The 24,311-nt window shown below is 35.6% G+C and overlaps 1 protein-coding gene across 1 annotated transcript in view; it reads right to left on the minus strand.

Moving 5' to 3' along the window:
• Positions 1-902: 902 nt before the first annotated feature.
• The window catches only part of FXYD7 (FXYD domain containing ion transport regulator 7), a 52,279-nt gene continuing 28,870 nt past the window's right edge, over positions 903-24,311 (minus strand). Inside the window, exons 2-6 of the mRNA XM_053689835.1 lie at positions 14,293-14,328; positions 5,708-5,782; positions 3,588-3,621; positions 1,999-2,039; positions 903-1,887 (exon numbers count right to left, since the gene is read on the minus strand). Of these exons, the coding sequence (XP_053545810.1) occupies positions 1,868-1,887; positions 1,999-2,039; positions 3,588-3,621; positions 5,708-5,782; positions 14,293-14,328 (206 nt within the window). The 3' untranslated portion in view covers positions 903-1,867. The remainder of the gene's footprint in view (positions 1,888-1,998; positions 2,040-3,587; positions 3,622-5,707; positions 5,783-14,292; positions 14,329-24,311) is intronic.

Genomic DNA, 24,311 nt, shown 5'->3' on the forward strand with positions numbered 1-24,311 from the left:
ATGGAAGCACGCTCTTATCAGCGCATTGCACCTAACTCGTAATATTTGTGTGTGCTGGTATTACTCAGAGGAGCACAAATATGACTTTAGCGAAAGTGATATTTTGTGCTCCACTTGTAATCTAGCCCATAATGTGTTAGCTAAAATGTTGATTCTAATCTAATTTTATTCTAAGGCTTTATTTCTACTATATGTGTAAGTAACATAAACCCAGCTTCAGTGATCGGACTTCCATATCAAAAATGTGTTTCTGCCCAAGTGACTAAACGTATCAAAGGGAGGGCTCAGTTTTGTGAGATTGTGAGAGAGATTTAATATAACATAAAACTTCTTAGACCTTTTGAAAACAGTAGATTTTTGTTTGTTTTTTGAGATTTGATGGTAGAATGTTTTATCTTTTTAAATTGTTTAAATTATATATTTTACAAAAAGGTGTATAACATAGAAGACATAAGTAACAATATTACTTATACAGGTTGTTGTTAATAGGTGTGAAGTATATTTAAATATGTCATAAATGTAATATTGCCTAAATGTTTCCTAGATCTAAAGCCAACAAAAAAGGTTGGAAACCGCTGCTCTACACAATTTATTTGCATCTTCTTTACTGTATTATTTAGCATTTATTAATATTAAACCACAATTATGCCACGTCTATCTATTAGTCTCATTTACCTAAATCATTTATGATGTATTTTTTCCCTCCTGCAGTGTCCTTGCGGTTCAATATCTTTGTCTAAACATAAAATATGCATACTCCCCAGACCTTCTGAAGTACCAGTAATCAGCATATTAAAGAGAAATCTTTATTTATTTGTCCATAGTGGTGTGATAATTACTGCAGACAATTCATGAGTGCAGAAATCAGAGAGATAAAAAAGGAAGCAAATGACACATGAGAGTATAATAAATCAAATTTTATTGTCGCTTTAAGGGATGGAGAGCAAGAAAACCCAATTAAATATTTTCCGTGCTATTATACTCTATATAGATCTGTCCCATATATTTATATCTCTATATATATATAATTCTGTCACATGCTATATACAAATAGTTAAAAGGGGATGTGTTTCCACTATCCACCAGCCTTGGCTTCAACTCATTCAGTAAAAGAGAGATTTGTAGAGGAGATATGGAAATTAAATCTGGGGACCCCTAAACCTGCAGACTAAAGAATGTTGCTTGGAGACCACCCAAATGCACAGAGCTTATGTCGCTGTACTAGACATTTAGAAAAGGGTTTTGGACTGAATTCTTGAGGGATGTTCTAATCTAAATCTATTAAGGTTTCACATCTGGAATTAACCAAATGGAGGTTGTATGTAACTGTTGAAGTTCTTGTGGACTTTCATAAGAAGCTGGGATAGATATCAAGTTGCAGGCAGCTTGTACATAGAGAAGAAATGTGTTTTACTTTACTAGATGGTTTCCACAAAATATATTGTTTGCTGTGTTACTTTGAAAGTATTTTGGGGCCTTCACAGAACATGTCCTACATCAATGGTTTGGTGCATGCATTCTGCCTATACTCGCTGCCTCTGGTGTGCGCATTCTCACTCTCCTGTCTTTCTGTTCCTCTGCATCTCTCTGTGGTGCTGTTCATGTTTTCCTTCTGAATCTCTGTCTCTGTATTTTGGAAGGTAGTTAGGATATGTGTCTCTCTGAGTCAACCCTTTGGAAACAAAGATGGAAGCTCTGTGTGCATGTAGGAGATGGGTTCACGCAGGGAGAAGTCGCACATGCATGTAACACATTATTTGGGACGTTGTGTGGAGGGGACAGGTTCCTTCCATCCCTTCCCTTAATACTTCATTGGCATCCAGAGACAGAATCCAGCAGCAAAAGTCAAGGATCAGAGAAAGATGAGCTATACACTTCCTGATGGAGCTACAAGAGAGAGAAGGAGACATTTATTACTGAGAGAGAAAGAAACAGAGTGAAGACAGAAGATATGAAGGGTTGACAAAAGCAGGTGAGATGAGATGGTTTGTCACTTACTCTGAGTTTGCAGAGGCTGCCTTCCATCTGAATGAGACCCACTGTGTCAAAGACAATGACAGGAGAAGTTATAGGGGTTCACATGCTGTCATTTAAAGATTTAATTATTCATAGTAAAAAATAAGTAATAACAAATTGTTTTTTTTCCACTTCCCCCAGAGGCGCTAGGTTTAATCCTGCAGAGTTAAGAACCTTGACTGTGCAACATGCTACATACTGATTGCTTCAGTGCAGGATATTATTTATATTTATCCATAAATGTATACAGCCAATGAGAGAAAATAAACACACAAGACTTGGCAAGAAGTAGGTCCATGGATTGCAAAACCAAGTAAAGTTTCTTTAAAAAAATGGAAATTATTTTAAAACATTTTTGTACACAGATGTTTTCCATTTCAATGCTAATTGCTCCAATATGTATTAACATATACATTTTTTTTTTAAAGAGACATGGAACCCAAATTCAGATATTGCATACAAAAAAGGTTTTCAGTTTATTTCTACTATCAGACTTTTTTCACTTTGTATCCTTTGTTGAAGAGCAGGAGGGTAGTTTTAAAAAGTGTGCACATGTCTGGAGCAGTATATGGCAGCATATTTGCAAGAATATTTTTATCAATAATACAAATCTGCATGGCACTAGATGACACCAGTGTTTTCTGCCATGTAAGGCTTCATACAAGTGCACGCTGCCTACCTAGGTATGCTCTTCAGCAAAGAATGTCATAAGAATGAATCAAATCGATACTAGAAGTAATACAACATTAGAGATGTGCATTTGTTTTGTCACAAATGCCAATTCGTTAACCAACATAAATGTTCCATAAATATTTAGTATTTGTTTAATTTATAATGAAACAAATACTGAATCAACTAAGTTTTTGGAATATTCATTTACGAATAATATGGCCACACCAAATTTGTCACTCGTGCACAACTCTGAAAAAAATGGTATGCTCTGTCTGACTCACAAAAGCAAAAAAATGTGTTTAATGTCCCTTTTAATATTCTTTTAATGTCTTTTTAAATTGACATGGAAGTCAAAATGAATGTTTCATGATTTAGGTCCAGTATACAATTATTTTATGATCTCTATATGAATAATATTAATGCAAACAGAGCTGCTATAAAGCGCTCCGGGCACGTGCACTCTCCTGAGCCTACCTCAGTATGCTAAGTTTAAAAAAAGAATACTAAGAGAAGGGGTAAATTTGATAATAGAAGTAACCTGCTATGTTGCACATATGAAGACCAAGTATACTTTAAACTAATTTTGCTAAACCTGCATTCAAACAAAAAATAACTCTTCAGCTATAACCAATATAGATACACAAAGAATTCACACAGAGTCACAGCCCTCTGGGGGTTATATCAGTAACAATGTAATGTTTCCTGAAGTGAACGTTCATAAGGAATATCAGAGGCGTCAGAGGGCATTCAGCTGGCGCAGCAGGTGCTGTCTCTAAGCTACTGAGAATGGTTATTCGCTGAATCTATTGTTACAGAAAGGACTAACTGTAAACTGCTATAGAAAGGTCTAAACACACTGTAGTTGTATAAGGCGATAATGAGAGAAACTAACAACTCACTTTGCGTTCCTTTGTTTGCATTTAAATTTGTTACCTAAAAGAGAAATGAAAAAGCGTTCAGATATCATTTTTATACAACAAAAGGCTCGGCTCTTGGTAACGGATCAGTTGCTTTATTGCTTTCAGATGAGGAGAAACTGACATGAAGCACAAACGTAAATGTTCATTAAAAGATAAACATGTATACGGACAATAGAAAAGAGAAAGGGGCATATTTATCAAGTTTCCGGCGAGCCTTCAGGCTTGTCAGAAACAGAAGTTATGGAGCAGCGGTCTATAGACCACTGCTTTATAACTTGTCTGCCTGCTCTGAGGTGGTGGACAGAAATCAACCAGATCAAATACGATCTGGTTGATTGACACCCCCTTCTAGCGGCCGATAGGGGGGCGGCATTGCACCAGCAGTTTACAAGAACTGTTGGTGCAATGATAAATGCTGACAGCGGCAGACATGATACACTACCTCTTATCATGTCCGCTCACACATTGATAAAAATGCCCCAGAGAAATAGGTGAGCTACACAGGAGATTAAGATAGACAGACAAATATACAGGCAGATAGATAGATAGACAGACAGACAGACAGACAGACAGACAGATAGATAGATAGATAGATAGATAGATAGATAGATAGATAGATAGATAATAGATGGACAGACAAACAGATAGATGATAGATAGATAGATAGATAGATAGATAGATAGATAGATAGATAGATAGATAGATAAAAAAGAATCCCAAAACATTTCAACACAATTACTGCTTTCTTCATAAACTTGATTTCACTGTTAAACATATTTATTTTTTCTGCACGCTCAGACTTTATAACCAACTCTGCCCTTGATAAGCAGAAACCACATTATACAGCAATCACTGTTTTTAAAAAATATTTTGAAAACATGAGAAGGTTGTTTTGAAGCTAAACAATTTAATGCAGGAACATTGTACATTAAAATGCTCCATGAATTTCTATGCTCATTTGCAAGTCATTGAATTTATACTTTGCTTTTACTGAGATCAATATTAAATATCTTAAATTCAGCTAATTCTCTCCCTACAAAAACTAGACTAAATGTAACTGTTTAGCAGCTAAACAGGATTCTGAATTTCCAACACACTGAAACCATTGTACTTAGGTAAATTTATTGTTAATTAACTAGTTCACATACGTATTATTATTAACCTGTTCAAAACACTGTAGTGTAGGGGTCCCTCCTCATCCTCCCATCTCCCTGATTCCCCCAACAGCTCTCTTACCCTCCCACTGCCCACCGCCATATTTGTTACTGGCAGCCAGTCTGCCAGTAACAAATAACTTTGTATGTGTTTATTTTTTTCCCTGTAGTGTAGCAGCCCCCTTTAAAGATCCCTTTTCAATGTAGAGTAGGGTCCCCCCTCTAGCAAGTTTTGTGCCATAGTGTAGGGCCCCTCCCTCACTCTAGACTCACATTTTTTCTGTAGTGTAGAGAACCCGCCCCTACTCCCCCCTCCACGGGGCTGATCCACCCACCTCCTTACTTCTCTCCCACCGCTCCCACTCGGCACCAGTAATGATCATTACAGATAGTGACACATACAGTGATCTGCCTTCATATGATAAGGTAACACAATCAATGCTCCTTTACCATATGAAGGCAGATGGCTTCTGCCCCCAGCTGCAGACTCCACTGTCTAAGCTAACAGGACCACAGCGTGTGCCTCTGTGTATGACGTAGGTACTTCATAATCACAGTATACTGGGTAAAGTATTGTGTGACATTGTACCTATGTCCAAATGGCACAAGGGGTTAAATAACAGTAAGATATTGGTTTATTTGTTATTAAGCACCAATTTTGTTTTTATTTTTATTATAAAGAACCATTATGTTCATGCTTTCATTTGTCAGAGCATGTCATTTTAAGACTAATTACCTACAACGGGGTAAAATACATCATTGAAGTACCAATCGGGACCTGCAAAGCACTACTGGTCCCAAGCAGAACCTCCCACTGAGCCAACTGGGTCAGCATCAGTTTCCATTGGGGACCAGCAATAATCAACAAGTTACATTTTTCACCGTTCTCAAGCCTTTCTTCCCTGATACCCCCATCGATATAACACTGGTAAAGTTATTACTTACTCAGAGCGATGACAATGCCCAAAACGAACATGACTATAGCTAGGATAAGTCCAGTCATTCTAACGGTGTCATAATCTGAATCAAAGAAGAAAGTTTTATCAGACACACGTTTTATTACAGACATTTCTATCTCAACTTTTGCTGTTTTGTTTTTGCCCAACAAATAATCTAACACATTATACAACTTAATATGCACAACTGAAATGTTAGTTTAACCTTGTTCTTCATCAATTATCACAAAAAGGAGCAGTATCTGTCTTGTAACTATTCAACTCTCTATAGTAAAGGAAAGTCACAAAAACACATCAAAACATTACAGAATAAATTCTTAAAATAGGCTCTCTTGACAAAAAATACACTCTAAAAATACAAAGAAAAAAATTATAAAAAAATACAAATGAAATAAAAAGATAATGACACAAGATAATTCACAATAGAGTTTTTCTGAAATCTCCATCTTTGGTGTAAGAGAAACCCCCAGAATACTAGCACTCAGCTCCTCTGCATTTGCGAGGTCTCTGACGCACTGTTCGCTCTATCCACTATGACTTTTCCATTGCAAAACATACTTGCAAACATTTAACTCTTACGGCTAGAATACGAGTGGCGTTTGCTCGAATGCAATTGAATTTAATGAGTACCGGGATATTGTGACTTTAGAGCTCTGGCTAATTGTTACGCTCAACTAAAATGTTGTACAAAACACATACAAAAATGCACATAAAAGTAACGTTACACTCATAACACTGTCTAATAAAAATAATTTAAAAAAATTGCAATAAAAAGTTATGGGGGCACAAAAATATGAGGTCTCAGGTGTTAGAAAAAAAGGAACGCTATATATATATATATATATATATATACACATTTGTATTTAAGTATTTATATATGTATGTATGTATTTACAGAGAGACATATAAACACATATAAGCACATAAATACATATGTACGCATATATAGACATATATAAGTCAGCTATGAGTACGGCAAGGATGCTGAAACACTGCACGACGCTCCCCGAGCTTGTTTTCTCTCTCTATATATCTATATAAGTGCATTGGAGCCCTTTGCAGTCAAGTAGCTGAAAACATATAAAATATTTCTGCAATATTCCTATTAAATCAAGTGTTTAAATGTGTATTTACTGTAAATATTTCACATTCCATACACTATACCTATAGTTTTATATATATATGTGTGTGTATGTAAAAAAGAATAAATAGAACATATTTTTCTATATGAAGAAGATTGGTATGTGTATTATTAATATTTCATGTTGGGTTAGCGCACTTGAGATCGGGTTTGTGCGACGAGTAATAGTTTTTCATTTTCACGCTCCATTGAAGTCTATGGGGGAATACATTAACAAGGTTGCAATATTCCAAGTTCAGCTTTTTGAGCGCTTTGGGTTAGTGCTCGTGCGAAAACTTTTTACTTGTAATATGCACACTAACCAAAGCACACAAAAGCTGAAGTCTAGCACACATAAATTATAATTACTATTATTATTCTGTTTTACAAATGGATCACCTGTCATGCCTCACATATCATGTATTGGCTAACTCACAAGGCCCTCAGCAATGTCATGATTATCTATGGATCTAGGTCAATGTGGTTAATAAGTATTTTGTTCATAGAGTATCAATAACAAATTATTGGATACATTACATGTTGTTGCACATAGAATTCTGCTTCATTTAGTAGTTATTTAGGTATCCAGTTACCATTGATTCTTGGGAGAAATATCAGGCTCAGATAACAACTATGGGAAGAGATCTGTATATCTGTTTCATAAAATAATATCTTTTGGGACATGTTTGTAAGCTTGATTGTGTGAAAACATGAAATACTTTTTACATTTTCTGATATAATTATTAATCAAATGTTAACTGAACCTACAAATACACAACATGGTCATTTTTAATAATTAATTCAGTGCGCCATGATTATTTCTTTTTTTAACAGCACTTCTGAAAAATAAATATTTTCTATATAATCAATTTGCACCAGATATTTACCAATCCCTAATGGAAATACATTTTGGAAGAAAATGGATGTTATTTTCATTTAACTAACATTATATAAAATAAATAGCAGTTCTCAGCACATATAATATTATTAATTATGTTTCAATACAAAACAGCAGCAAAGATTTCTAAAAACATTTTGCAGTAAATATTATACAGTAATTTTATTAAAATAGTTTTTATGATGGCTCAAATTTTACATCTCCTTCTTAGTACATGTCAGACTCTACCTAAATGAATATAGTTATTAGTTAGTACATGTCAGACTCTACCTAAATGAATATAGTTATTAGTTAGTACATGTCAGACTCTACCTAAAGGAATATAGTTATTAGTTAGTACATGTCAGACTCTACCTAAATGAATATAGTTATTAGTTAGTACATGTCAGACTCTACCTAAATGAATATAGTTATTAGTTAGTACATGTCAGACTCTACCTAAATGAATATAGTTATTAGTTAGTACATGTCAGACTCTACCTAAATGAATATAGTTATTAGTTAGTACATGTCAGACTCTACCTAAATGAATATAGTTATTAGTTAGTACATGTCAGACTCTACCTAAATGAATATAGTTATTAGTTAGTACATGTCAGACTCTACCTAAATGAATATAGTTATTAGTACATGTCAGACTCTACCTAAATGAATATAGTTATTAGTTAGTACATGTCAGACTCTACCTAAATGAATATAGTTATTAGTTAGTACATGTCAGACTCTACCTAAAGGAATATAGTTATTAGTTAGTACATGTCAGACTCTACCTAAATGAATATAGTTATTAGTTAGTACATGTCAGACTCTACCTAAATGAATATAGTTATTAGTTAGTACATGTCAGACTCTACCTAAATGAATATAGTTATTAGTTAGTACATGTCAGACTCTACCTAAATGAATATAGTTATTAGTTAGTACATGTCAGACTCTACCTAAAGGAATATAGTTATTAGTTAGTACATGTCAGACTCTAACTAAATGAATATAGTTATTAGTTAGTACATGTCAGACTCTACCTAAAGGAATATAGTTATTAGTTAGTACATGTCAGACTCTAACTAAATGAATATAGTTATTAGTTAGTACATGTCAGACTCTACCTAAATGAATATAGTTATTAGTTAGTACATGTCAGACTCTACCTAAATGAATATAGTTATTAGTTAGTACATGTCAGACTCTACCTAAATGAATATAGTTATTAGTTAGTACATGTCAGACTCTACCTAAATGAATATAGTTATTAGTTAGTACATGTCAGACTCTACCTAAATGAATATAGTTATTAGTTAGTACATGTCAGACTCTACCTAAAGGAATATAGTTATTAGTTAGTACATGTCAGACTCTAACTAAATGAATATAGTTATTAGTTAGTACATGTCAGACTCTACCTAAATGAATATAGTTATTAGTTAGTACATGTCAGACTCTACCTAAATGAATATAGTTATTAGTACATGTCAGACTCTACCTAAATGAATATAGTTATTAGTTAGTACATGTCAGACTCTACCTAAATGAATATAGTTATTAGTTAGTACATGTCAGACTCTACCTAAATGAATATAGTTATTAGTTAGTACATGTCAGACTCTACCTAAAGGAATATAGTTATTAGTTAGTACATGTCAGACTCTAACTAAATGAATATAGTTATTAGTTAGTACATGTCAGACTCTACCTAAATGAATATAGTTATTAGTTAGTACATGTCAGACTCTACCTAAATGAATATAGTTATTAGTTAGTACATGTCAGACTCTACCTAAATGAATATAGTTATTAGTTAGTACATGTCAGACTCTACCTAAATGAATATAGTTATTAGTACATGTCAGACTCTACCTAAATGAATATAGTTATTAGTTAGTACATGTCAGACTCTACCTAAATGAATATAGTTATTAGTTAGTACATGTCAGACTCTACCTAAATGAATATAGTTATTAGTTAGTACATGTCAGACTCTACCTAAAGTAATATAGTTATTAGTTAGTACATGTCAGACTCTACCTAAATGAATATAGTTATTAGTTAGTACATGTCAGACTCTACCTAAATGAATATAGTTATTAGTTAGTACATGTCAGACTCTACCTAAAGGAATATAGTTATTAGTTAGTACATGTCAGACTCTACCTAAATGAATATAGTTATTAGTTAGTACATGTCAGACTCTACCTAAAGGAATATAGTTATTAGTTAGTACATGTCAGACTCTACCTAAATAAATATAGTTATTAGTTAGTACATGTCAGACTCTACCTAAAGGAATATAGTTATTAGTTAGTACATGTCAGACTCTACCTAAATGAATATAGTTATTAGTTAGTACATGTCAGACTCTACCTAAAGGAATATAGTTATTAGTTAGTACATGTCAGACTCTAACTAAATGAATATAGTTATTAGTTAGTACATGTCAGACTCTACCTAAATGAATATAGTTATTAGTTAGTACATGTCAGACTCTACCTAAATGAATATAGTTATTAGTTAGTACATGTCAGACTCTACCTAAATGAATATAGTTATTAGTTAGTACATGTCAGACTCTACCTAAATGAATATAGTTATTAGTTAGTACATGTCAGACTCTACCTAAATGAATATAGTTATTAGTTAGTACATGTCAGACTCTACCTAAATGAATATAGTTATTAGTTAGTACATGTCAGACTCTACCTAAATGAATATAGTTATTAGTTAGTACATGTCAGACTCTACCTAAATGAATATAGTTATTAGTTAGCACATGTCAGACTCTACCTAAATAAATATAGTTATTAGTTAGTACATGTCAGACTCTACCTAAATGAATATAGTTATTAGTTAGTACATGTCAGACTCTACCTAAATGAATATAGTTAGCACATGTAACTATTTAATAACAATATAGGGATGGATTACACAACACTGGTAAAACTAAGTTATCTACCGGATTTTTGGTTTGTTAAAATGATGGTAAAGTTTACAATTCATATCTATCTGGAATGAAAATAGTGTTTTAGATGGACTTTAGTTCATCCATTAATTAATATAGTGATGAAATTCTAATACCCTTTGCTCTAGCTGCTCACTTCAAAAGTAATTTGTTTTGTGAGCCAACATATTTCTCCAATCAGTGCTCTAGCCATATGGCACTCACACAATTTTTTTGTGTGTTAGAGAACCAATTGGAGAACAATTCAAACCGTTAGCTCACAAAACAAAAATGTTCTTTTGAAGTGGGCGGCCAGAGAGCGGGGTATTTAAATTTTATCGCTATATTATACTAACTTAAATATAGTTTCCATTCCAGATATAGTTATATGACTTGTTTTTTACTTACGTATTACACAACACTTAAAGGTAAATCCCTTGCGCTTACTACGTTCGTATGGTCATAGGTAGTAGTAGCAGCTAGATACATAATATAAAGTTGTAGGGATTTGAAGTTTCAAGGAGCTTCAGTAGCAGAACTACCATTGGTGCAGCAGGCGCAGTTGCACCAGGGCCCAAGGGCTAGGGGGCCCATAGTAACCAGTCTTTACACAGGTGTGTGTATAATGTGTGCAATGCTAATAAAGGGGAGCCTTATATTAGTGCAGAATGCAGGTCTATCTTTCTATCTATCTATATTTCTGTCTGCCTCTCTGTCTATCTATCTATCTATCTATCTATCTATCTATCTATCTATATGTCTATTTGCCTCTCTGTCTGTCTATCTATCTATCTATATTTCTGTCTACCTCTCTGTCTGTCTATCTATCTATCTATCTATCTATCTATATTTCTGTCTGCCTCTCTGTCTGTCTATCTATCTATCTCTGTCTGTCTGTCTATCTATCTATCTCAGTGTCTATCTATCTATCATCTATCTATCTTTCTATCTATCTATCAATCATCTATCTATTTATGTATCTTTCTGTCTGCCTCTCTATCTATCTCTGTCTGTCTGTCTATCTATCTATCTGTCTATCTATATACAGTATCTGTCTGTATGTCTGTCTATCTATTTGTCTGTCTGTCTATCTATATATCTATATATCTGTCTGTCTATCTATCTATCATCTATCTATCTATATATGACTGCCTGTCTGTCTATCTATCTATCTATCTATCTATCATCTATCTAACTATCTATCTATCTGCCTGTCTGCCTGGCTATATATCTATGTATCTGTCTGTCTGCATATCTATCTAACTATCTATCTATCTATCTATTTGTCTGTCTATCATCTTTCTAACTATCCATCTGTCTATCTATCTATCTATCTATCTAGTTAACTATCTATCTCTCTATCTATCATCTATCTAGTTAACTATGTATCTCTCTATCTATCTATTTATCTATCTATCATCTATCTATCCTCACAATCATTATACAAAGCACTATATATTTTTACTATTGAGTACTACTGAGTAACCTTTGGGGGGCACACAAATAAATGTGCACCAGGGCTCTCTTGAGTAGATCCACTATTGTTCAGTGACATATTTTGCTTTACGTAGCAACAACTGTAGCAGCTAAAAATTCATTTTGGTGCCATTTCTACTACCTGTGTTAGGGTCAGGGTCAGGTAGTTACAGGAGCAATAACTGTAGCAGTTTTAAATAAGGTTGATTTTCCCTTCCCTTGTTTTTTTGTAAGTTACAAGAAATATTAAATATATTTATATTTATAAAAAGAATAGTTTTATTTGCAATGCCATATTATTGTATACTGTAAATAAACAAAAATGTCCTAAATCTTAAAATAATTAACAAATACTTTATGCACTTATCACACAAATATTTATTTAAAAAAAGTAAATATCAAAGATTAATATTCATATATTGTATTATTTTAAAACCATAAGTATATTTATAGTCTATATCTATTAAATAAAATTTGGTTTTGATAATATTTAATGGTGACAGATATACCAAAGGAAAGATTAACAAACATAAATTATAATATTTATTTAAAAAAAAAATACACAATGCTTATCTTATAGAGTTTACAAACACAAACATTCCACTAGTGTGAAATTACAAGTTTTGAATCCACCTGTAACAAGGAGAGATGTAGCGACAACTTATAAATCTGTAGCAAGTCATGTATGATATGTTAGCTAAAATGCATTGGGAAATCCAATTAAAAGTATAGAACTCTTCTTACCATTTGTAGCAAGTGTTGTATAATATTTTAGCTACAATGCATTGGGAAATCCAATTAAAAGTATAGAACTCTTCTTACCATTTGTAGCAAGTGTTGTATAATATGTTAGCTACAATGCATTGGGAAATCCAATTAAAAGTATAGAGCTCTTCTAACCATTTGTAGCAAGTCATGTATAATATTTTAGCTACAATGCATTGGGAAATCCAATTAAAAGTATAGAGCTCTTCTTACCATTTGTAGCAAGTGTTGTATAATATGTTAGCTACAATGCATTGGGGAATCCAATTAAAAGTATAGAACTCTTCTTACCATTTGTAGCAAGTGTTGTATAATATTTTAGCTACAATGCATTGGGAAATCCAATTAAAAGTATAGAGCTCTTCTAACCATTTGTAGCAAGTGTTGTATAATATGTTAGCTACAATGCATTGGGGAATCCAATTAAAAGTATAGAGCTCTTCTAACCATTTGTAGCAAGTCATGTATAATATTTTAGCTACAATGCATGGGGAAATCCAATTAAAAGTATAGAGCTCTTCTTACCATTTGTAGCAAGTGTTGTATAATATGTTAGCTACAATTAATTGGGAAATCCAATTAAAAGTATAGAGCTCTTCTTACCATTTGTAGCAAGTGTTGTATAATATTTTAGCTACAATGCATTGGGAAATCCAATTAAAAGTATAGAGCTCTTCTTACCATTTGTAGCAAGTGTTGTATAATATGTTAGCTACAATGCATTGGGGAATCCAATTAAAAGTATAGAGCTCTTCTAACCATTTGTAGCAAGTGTTGTATAATATTTTAGCTACAATGCATTGGGAAATCCAATTAAAAGTATAAGCAGCGACAACCTCTTGCTACTCTACAAAAGCTCCTTTTACCATTTGTAGCGAGTGACGTGTGATAGCTGATGATTCGCTACTTGTGCTATACAAAACCCTCGCTAGAGGTAGCTAACATCATGTAATCCAGCCCATAGTTGTGATTGCAGGTTCTTAATATGTTTTGAAAGATTACTTAGATAATATTAGCTAATTAATGTTTTTAACTTGCAATTAACCGCTATAAAAACCTGCCTCAGAATAGGATTTGGAAGCACCTTATTGAAATAAAAAATAGTAACATAAAATGTTCTGCTGTATAATTAATGTATAATTCATATAGGTATTAAACTTTAATGAACCAACCACCGTGCTAATCCAAGATAATGAGGTCTCCATTCATCTAAAACATTTGCTATTAAATAATCATTATATTGATCTAGTTCTAAAAAATCCATTTTACATCTGGCATCAGTGCATTGGCAGAAATAGACTCTAGATTTAGATGAGCTGAATGTTTCTAGAAAACTGATAAAGGGTCACATTGGGGATATAGAAAGGAGAAAAACATACTTACCGTAAACAAAGGGGTTTTTGTCCCCATATATGCTGGCTAAAGAAAAAACATTGCATTTGGTGAGACATAGAACAATTATACATATTCACTTGAGTTATTACAGCTAATATTTGTATAGGATGAGTATAAGAATACATGCAAACTGTAATAACTAGAATGAATTGACATAAGGTTTGACCTAAAACAGGAATATAGTCCATGCTGCAATATTATTCTATTTTCATATCTATGTGAGCTGCTATCTTGCATTTCTGACAGAAGGTTGGAATCTTTATAGATAATTATGATGAACATTTAAATAAATACATTTATGCTTATACTACCTGGTTTTGTAAAACAAATATTGAAAATACATGTTCCTATCTTGAAAGGGAACAGACAACTTATAAGCCTAAAATGCATCATTATTAGACGTGCACAGGTTAAAAAATGTGTTTCATCGGAAAGATTCGTTCAGTTGAATACTGGATTATGATTTGTTACTGTTATTTCATATGTACACAATTAATATTAACAAAAATCTTACATTAGAGGATTCAAACAATTCAAATAACCTATTTTTCAATGTTAAAAGAACATACAGATCCCTGACCGGCTGTCTCTAACATCAGTCATTAATAATACTATTGCAGGATTGTAAAGAGGTTGATGTAAAAATGAATTTTAAGACCCCCTGTACATCATTACAAACACAGGAGCTTATTAACCAAACAATATAGCTCCCCCCCCCCCATTCCTGCACTTTATTTTAGCGCCAAATTGCAAGTCATCCATTTGGCCGTTCATTTATCAAACGATTTGACAAATCAGCAAAATTCAGGCAAATTTGTTTTTGTCTGAAGCCTGAATGCATATCTCTAATAATTATTCCCCAACCGGCTCAGCACTGGGATTTTTTAAGCATTTAAAAGGACGTGCCAAAAATAGAATTTCAAGATTCACATATAAAAAAAAATAAATAAATAAAATAATAATATGAGTACTATTATAAAATGTATTTTGTTCTGTTGGCTGAAGAGCATACCTAGGTAGACTCAGAAGCGTTCACTTCTCTTGAGCATAACATGCAGTAACGTGTTAAACAATGTTATACACTTTTAAGTACCACACAGCAGCGGTATTTTCTCCCACCTATAATTTTCTTGCAAAAGTAAATCTGATAATAGAATTAAATTGGAAGGTTTTTTCCTCTCTGAATCATGTAATTTTGTCTTTTATATTCCTTTAATACACAGCTACCTCCAATACATTCCTATTAATCTGCTGGTGACCAGTGCAGCGCTGGTCCCTATAGTAAGGGTATAATTGAAAATGTTGTGCTTTTTGAGTGGGGTGTGAAGCTTTGAGTGGGCTGTAACCTCAACACATTTGAAAGGAACAATGCTGGCAGTGGACATCAGTACTTTTAAAGGGACATTAAACATGTGTTTTTTTTTCTACAAGGTGGCTTGATGATTTATTGTAGCAAATAGATTATAGTAATCCTTGCAAAAGCATTCCACCCAGTAACTGATCTGTGGGTTCATAATCACTTTCTAGGCTGTTCACTCATCCACTTGATATTTCTTTTTTTTTTAAATGAATTACTATTGTCTATTTACTGCAATGTCTATTAGAATATTATTATCATCATCAGTTATTTATAAAGTGTCCCTAAATTACAAACACCTAGATTAAGAGTTTTGCGCTATAGAGGGTGCGAAACGAACGCAACAAAGTTGCGTTATTTCACCCCCCCATAGTGCTGCCATTACAAGTTTCTGAAACGCCTCCTTGTGCGTGCGATATGGTGGCGATAAGCTCCATACCTCACAAAATCCAAGGGCTGAGAATGCGTGCTTGTGCACGCTTTCCCCATAGACATCAATGGGGAGAGAGTGTTAGAAAAAAACTAACACCTGAAGTGCGGAATGGCGATCGCCTTAACGCAACCACATTGATGTCTATGGGGGAAAAAAAGTTACGTTTAAACCTAACACCCTAACATAAACCCCAAGTCTAAACACCACTAATCTGCTGCCCCCGACATCGCCAACACCGAAATAAAGTTATTAACCCCTAATCTGCCATTCCCGACATCGCCACCACTAATAAAAGCTATTAACCCCTATTCCGCCGCTCCCCGACATCGCCGCCACTAATAAAAGTTATTAACCCCTAAACCTCTGGCCTCCCACATCACCGCCACTTAATAAACATATTAACCATAAACCCAGCCCCCCACATTGCAAAAAACTAAATTAAACTATTAACCCCTACACCTATCACCCCCTAATTTAAAATTAAAATTACAATATCCCTTGTTTTAAAATAAATAAAAGCTTAACTGTGAAATTAAAAAAACCTAAGTTTAAACCCAACAATTAACCTAACATAACTATTATACTAAACTATTATGCTAAAATTAAAATACTACCAATTAAAAAAACTAAATTACATATTTAAAAAAACCTAACACTACTAAAAAAAATTAAGTCTAAAATTACAAAAAATAAAAAATACTAAATTTTGAAAAATAACAAACACAATGATCAAAAATAAAAACAATTACACCTAATCTAATAACCCTATAAAAATAAAAAAGCCCCCCAAAATAAAAACATCCCTAGCCTACAATAAACTACCAATAGCCCTTAAAAGGGCCTTTTTGTTGGACATTGCCCTAAAGAAATCAGCTCTTTTACCTTGAAAAAAATACAAAGACCCCCCCAACAGTAAAACCCACCACACAACCAACCCCCAAAATAAAAAACCTAACTCTAACAAAAACCTAAGCTACCCATTGCCCTGAAAAAGGCATTTGTATGGGTATTGCCCTTAAAAGGGCATTCCGCTTTTTTACATTGCACTGAAAAGGGCATTCAGCTCTTTTAAAAAAGCCCAAACCCTAATCTAAAAAAAAAACCACCCCAAAAAAAGTAAAAAAAAACCCTAACACTAACCCCCAAAGATCCACTCACAGTTTCTGAAGTCCAGACATTCACCTTCATCCAGGCGGCGAGAAGTCTTCATCCAGGCGGCGAGAAGTCTTCATCCAGGCGGCATCTTCTATCTTCATCCAGGCGGCATCTTCTATCATCATCCCAGCGACATCTTCTATCTTCATCCCGGCCGGCGCGGAGCAGATATTGAACAGATTATTGAAGACATCCAACGCAGAGCATCCTCTTCATACGGTCACTGCCATACACTGGATCTTCAATGCAAGGGTGCCTTTTCAAAATGGCATCCCTTGCATTCCTATTGGCTGATTTGATTTCTGAAATTCAAATCAGCCAATAGGATGAGTGCTACTGAAATCCTATTGGCTGTTCAAATCAGCCAACCGGATGAGAGCTACTAAAATTCTATTTAGGGGTTAATAAGTTTTAAATAGTGTTTGTGATGCGGAAGGGCCTCGGTTTAAGGGTTAATAGGTAGTTTATGGGTGTTAGTGTACTTTGTAACACTTTAGTTATGAGTTTTGTGAAACATTTTTGTTACACAAAATCCATAACTACTGCTCTCAGATGGTCGGTATAGGCTGTAACACAAGAATTTTAGCCTCACCGCACAACCTGTAATACCGGCGCTATGGAAATCCCATGCAAAAACATAATTTTTTTGAGTGTGGGATTGACGTTGCGTTACAGGCTACAATGCTTGTGGTATAGCTATACCGACAAGACTCGTAATGGCTGCTTTACTGTTTATACACTGAAATAGCCATTTTTTCAGCATTAAAACCGTAACGCAAAACTCGCAATCTAGCCGACAGTGTTTAGGGGTTTTTAAAAATATATTCATATGAATATTAATGACATTTTTTAGGTGTAAAAATGCATATGGTATATGACAGGCTATTTGAATGTTAAGGACTATATTGTGTGTGTGTCTGTGTGTATATATATATATATATGCACATATATTCTTATATAGACAAATATAGATATAGATGGATAGATAGATATACACACATGTGTATATATATATATATATGCATACAGAAGAGAGAAGCACTCTAACAGGAACGAACAACAGCTCATCAGCTAGTTCTCTGGCGATTTACCACCTGGAGCAGCCTCTTTTAGACCAGTGTGCCTTTCACATTGGAAAACTATCCTGAAGCATATCAGTCTGATCCCGCCAGTTAAGGTCAGTCCAGCCCCGAAATACCAGGCAATTCTCCTTTGAACAAGGAACATGACAACCCCAGATGATTGTTTCGGCCTATTGAGCCTCATCGGTGAGGTGCAGCCACATTCCTCTAAGCAAGCACTGGCCAAGGAGTCCATATCTGGTTGCCCCTAACACCCATAGGGAGACTTCCCCAGGGTCATAATTAATTTGCATACAGAAGAGAGAAGCGCTCTAACAGGAACGAACAACAGCTCATCAGCTAGTTCTCTGGCGATTTACCACCTGGAGCAGCGTCTTTTAGACCAGTGTGCCTTTCACATTGGAAAACTATCCTGAAGCATATCAGTCTGATCCCGCCAGTTAAGGTCATTCCAGCCCCGAAATACCAGGCAATTCTCCTTTGAACAAGGAATATGACAACCCCAGACGATCGTTTCGGCCTATTGGGCCTCATCGGTGAGGTGCAGCCACATTCCTTTAAGCAAGCACTGGCCAAGGAGTCCATATCTAGTTGCCCCTAACACCCATAGGGAGACTTCCCCAGGGTCATAATTAATTTGCATACAGAAGAGAGAAGCGCTCTAACAGGAACGAACAACAGCTCATCAGCTAGTTCTCTGGCGATTTACCACCTGGAGCAGCCTCTTTTAGACCAGTGTGCCTTTCACATTGGAAAACTATCCTGAAGCATATCAGTCCAGCCCCGAAATACCAGGCAATTCTCCTTTGAACAAGGAACATGACAACCCCAGACGATCGTTTCGGCCTATTGGGCCTCATCGGTGAGGTGCAGCCACATTCCTCTAAGCAAGCACTGGCCAAGGAGTCCATATCTGGTTGCCCCTAACACCCATAGGGAGACTTCCTCAGGGTCATAATTAATTTGCATACAGAAGAGAGAAGCGCTCTAACAGGAACGAACAACAGCTCATCAGCTAGTTCTCTGGCGATTTACCACCTGGAGCAGCCTCTTTTAGACCAGTGTGCCTTTCACATTGGAAAACTATCCTGAAGCATATCAGTCTGATCCCGCCAGTTAAGGTCAGTCCAGCCCCGAAATACCAGGCAATTCTCCTTTGAACAAGGAACATGACAACCCCAGACAATCGTTTCGGCCTATTGGGCCTCATCGGTGAGGTGCAGCCACATTCCTCTAAGCAAGCACTGGCCAAGAAGTCCATATCTGGTTGCCCCTAACACCCATAGGGAGACTTCCCCAGGGTCATAATTAATTTGCATACAGAAGAGAGAAGCGCTCTAACAGGAACAAACAACAGCTCATCAGCTAGTTCTCTGGTGATTTACCACCTGGAGCAGCCTCTTTTAGACCAGTGTGCCTTTCACATTGGAAAACTATCCTGAAGCATATCAGTCTGATCCCGCCAGTTAAGGTCAGTCCAGCCCCGAAATACCAGGCAATTCTCCTTTGAACAAGGAACATGACAACCCCAGACGATCGTTTCGGCCTATTGAGCCTCATCGGTGAGGTGCAGCCACATTCCTCTAAGCAAGCACTGGCCAAGGAGTCCATATCTGGTTGCCCCTAACACCCATAGGGAGACTTCCCCTGGGTCATAATTAATTTTGCATACAGAAGAGAGAAGCGCTCTAACAGGAACGAACAACAGCTCATCAGCTAGTTCTCTGGCGATTTACCACCTGGAGCAGCCTCTTTTAGACCAGTGTGCCTTTCACATTGGAAAACTATCCTGAAGCATATCAGTCTGATCCCGCCAGTTAAGGTCAGTCCAGCCCCGAAATACCAGGCAAAGAGGCTGCTCCAGGTGGTAAATCGCCAGAGAACTAGCTGATGAGCTGTTGTTCGTTCCTGTTAGAGCACTTCTCTCTTCTGTATGCAAATTAATTATGACCCAGGGGAAGTCTCCCTATGGGTGTTAGGGGCAACCAGATATGGACTCCTTGGCCAGTGCTTGCTTAGAGGAATGTGGCTGCACCTCACCGATGAGGCCCAATAGGCCGAAATGATCGTCTGGGGTTGTCATGTTCCTTGTTCAAAGGAGAATTGCCTGGTATTTCGGGGCTGGACTGACCTTAACTGGTGGGATCAGACTGATATGCTTCAGGATAGTTTTCCAATGTGAAAGGCACACTGGTCTAAAAGAGGCTGCTCCAGGTGGTAAATCGCCAGAGAACTAGCTGATGAGCTGTTGTTCGTTCCTGTTAGAGCGCTTCTCTCTTCTGTATGCAAAATTAATTATGACCCAGGGGAAGTCTCCCTATGGGTGTTAGGGGCAACCAGATATGGACTCCTTGGCCAGTGCTTGCTTAGAGGAATGTGGCTGCACCTCACCGATGAGGCTCAATAGGCCGAAACGATCGTCTGGGGTTGTCATGTTCCTTGTTCAAAGGAGAATTGCCTGGTATTTCGGGGCTGGACTGACCTTAACTGGCGGGATCAGACTGATATGCTTCAGGATAGTTTTCCAATGTGAAAGGCACACTGGTCTAAAAGAGGCTGCTCCAGGTGGTAAATCGCCAGAGAACTAGCTGATGAGCTGTTGTTCGTTCCTGTTAGAGCGCTTCTCTCTTCTGTATGCAAATTAATTATGACCCAGGGGAAGTCTCCCTATGGGTGTTAGGGGCAACCAGATATGGAATCCTTGGCCAGTGCTTGCTTAGAGGAATGTGGCTGCACCTCACCGATGAGGCCCAATAGGCCGAAACGATCGTCTGGGGTTGTCATGTTCCTTGTTCAAAGGAGAATTGCCTGGTATTTCGGGGCTGGACTGACCTTAACTGGCAGGATCAGACTGATATGCTTCAGGATAGTTTTCCAATGTGAAAGGCACACTGGTCTAAAAGAGGCTGCTCCAGGTGGTAAATCGCCAGAGAACTAGCTGATGAGCTGTTGTTCGTTCCTGTTAGAGCGCTTCTCTCTTCTCTATGCAAATTAATTATGACCCTGGGGAAGTCTCCCTATGGGTGTTAGGGGCAACCAGATATGGACTCCTTGGCCAGTGCTTGCTTAGAGGAATGTGGCTGCACCTCACCGATGAGGCCCAATAGGCCGAAACGATCGTCTGGGGTTGTCATGTTCCTTGTTCAAAGGAGAATTGCCTGGTATTTCGGGGCTGGACTGACCTTAACTGGCGGGATCAGACTGATATGCTTCAGGATAGTTTTCCAATATGAAAGGCACACTGGTCTAAAAGAGGCTGCTCCAGGTGGTAAATCGCCAGAGAACTAGCTGATGAGCTGTTGTTCGTTCCTGTTAGAGCGCTTCTCTCTTCTGTATGCATATATATATATATATATATATATATATATATATATATAGTATATATATAGTATATACATATATATATAGATAGATAATGATAGATAATGATAGATAGATAGATAGATAGATTAATAGATATACACACACATGTATATATATATATATATATATATATATATAAAAACAGGGAAAAAAGTCAAGCGCAAATGCAGGAAGGGGAGAACCACCAAAAATATCTGAAAATACTGTTAATCAATATATATATATATATATATATATATATATATATATATATATATATATATATATATATATTATTAATCAATATATATAGAGTCTGTAATATGATATAATATGAATCTATATATATATATATATATATATATATATATATATAATAGTTAAAGATATATATGGTAGGTGGAAATATATCAGCGAATGGGTAAACTGCACTGATAAATAAATTAATAGATAAATCGATTAAAACATACACCGCAATCAATAAATAAATACATAGATAAACAGCAATGAAGTCACAACAAATGTTAAAATATAAAAGAACATAAGGATTCCACTCCTAAAGGTAAATGTTCACAGTGCACAATTTGGCAAATCAATGTAATGACCGGAAAAACAGAAGAAACAACAAATAGGTTCAGATACCCGTGTCCTCCCACTAGTAGTTAGCCTACTTACAGGAAAAACCCTCAATCATATGAGGTGAGCTGATAGCCTTGGGAGAGGAGACATCATTCGCCTTATATGATTGCTATCACTCACAGGGGGTGTGATCCACACCAATCGACCAGGATCCGGCATCGCTACTGTATTTCTTGAGAGGGTGGAGTCAAAACCAATCTACTAGATTCCAGCGTTGCTTCTAGGTTCCTTGCTGGAGCGGATAGTGCAGGGAAATACAAAGCCACCAAAGGCCGTACAAAGTGTTATACTGTTTTATTCAAAACCAAACATACAAATAAAAAGGGATCCTTACAAGATTCAACCTCAATCTTATGAGGTAAGACAGGTGCTTGCAGAGATAAAAAATGTCCAAGAGTCGCAAGGTGAAACCAGGATACCCACCGCAACCTTACGCGTTTCGAAGTGTTGAGGATTTCTTCATCAGAGGTTTGTTCTTTTATATTTTAACATTTGTGCCTTCATTGCTGTTTATCTATTTATTTATTTATTGATTGCTGTGTGTTTTAATCAATTTATCTATTCATTTATTTATCAGTGCAGTTTACCCATTCACTTTCCATATCTTTTTTTCTTTTTATCTCCATGAATATATATATATATCTAGATAGATAGATAGATAGATGGATGATAGATAGATAGATGATAGATACATAGATAGATAGATATACACACATATATAGACATATATATACACACACACATATATATATATATATACATAAATTCAAAATGTAAGTGCATACTCACAAACCACAATCTCACAGGACCAGGCTGGGTGCAACACCATAGTACAACATCCAAAAATATTTGCACTCTCTGGATTTGAAAATGACTTCAAACTTTAATGTGATGATTCAGGGCCTTCACCCTTTCCGCAGACAGATATATATACAGTATATATATATATATATATATATATATATATATATATATATATATTTAAAAATATAAAGAATATTTCATTCTATATGAAGAACATTGGAATGTGAAATGTTCATAACTACCTTCTAGCAGTGTAGGTCTTATGCGGTATTGGGTAAGAGAGCTTCATTGAAGTCTATGGGAAGAAGCTAGAGCGAATTGGGTTTCGTTCTTGCGCTAAATTTTTACTTTCAACTTGTAATATGCACGCTAACATGGCCGCGTTAAAAGTTTACTTTTATCAGTGTAAGGTTACGAGTGATAAAATTATTAAGTGCAACACTTGCAATCTGACCCATAATAGGTAGAAGATTTGCCCATGAGTTACTGTTTGCTGCAGCTACCGTTCACATGATTGACAGTATAGATGGACTTGATAAAAAAAACTTATGTTAACATATGTTTTAGACTTTTCATGCTGAATACTAAATTCTGCTAAATACACAGTGATATATTTATAAAAATTAAATATTAAAAATGTTGTTCTTGAGCATTACAAAGAAAAACCTTTATAACTAAGATGTGCAGACACACTTTAGACACGCTGATTTGTTTCAGAGGCACCCTACTAATACTTCTGTATACAAATAGCATCATTTGAAATGCTATATAATTACTGTAGGATATTGCTGATTTAATCATTGATAGATTCAAAATGACCAGGTTTAGAGATAAAAATTAGGACTAGGATTAAGGGTTAGTACTAGGATTAGGGTTAGTACTAGGATTAGGGTTAGGACAAGGATAAGGGTTAGGTCAAGGATAAGGGTTAGGACAAGGATAAGGGTTAGGACTAGGATTAAGGGATAGGACTAGGATTTGGGTTAGGACTAGGATTAAGGGTTAGTAATAGGATAAGTGTTAGGACTAGGATTAGGGTTAGGACAAGGATAAGGGTTAGGACTAGGATTAAGGGATAGGACTAGGATAAGGGTTAGGACTAGGATTAAAGGTTAGGAATAGGATAAGGGTTAGGACTAGGATTAGGGTTAGGACAAGGATAAGGGTTAGGACTAGGATTAAGGGATAGGACTAG

Source organism: Bombina bombina, chromosome 8 (assembly GCF_027579735.1).
Source record: "Bombina bombina isolate aBomBom1 chromosome 8, aBomBom1.pri, whole genome shotgun sequence".
NCBI lineage: Eukaryota > Metazoa > Chordata > Amphibia > Anura > Bombinatoridae > Bombina > Bombina bombina.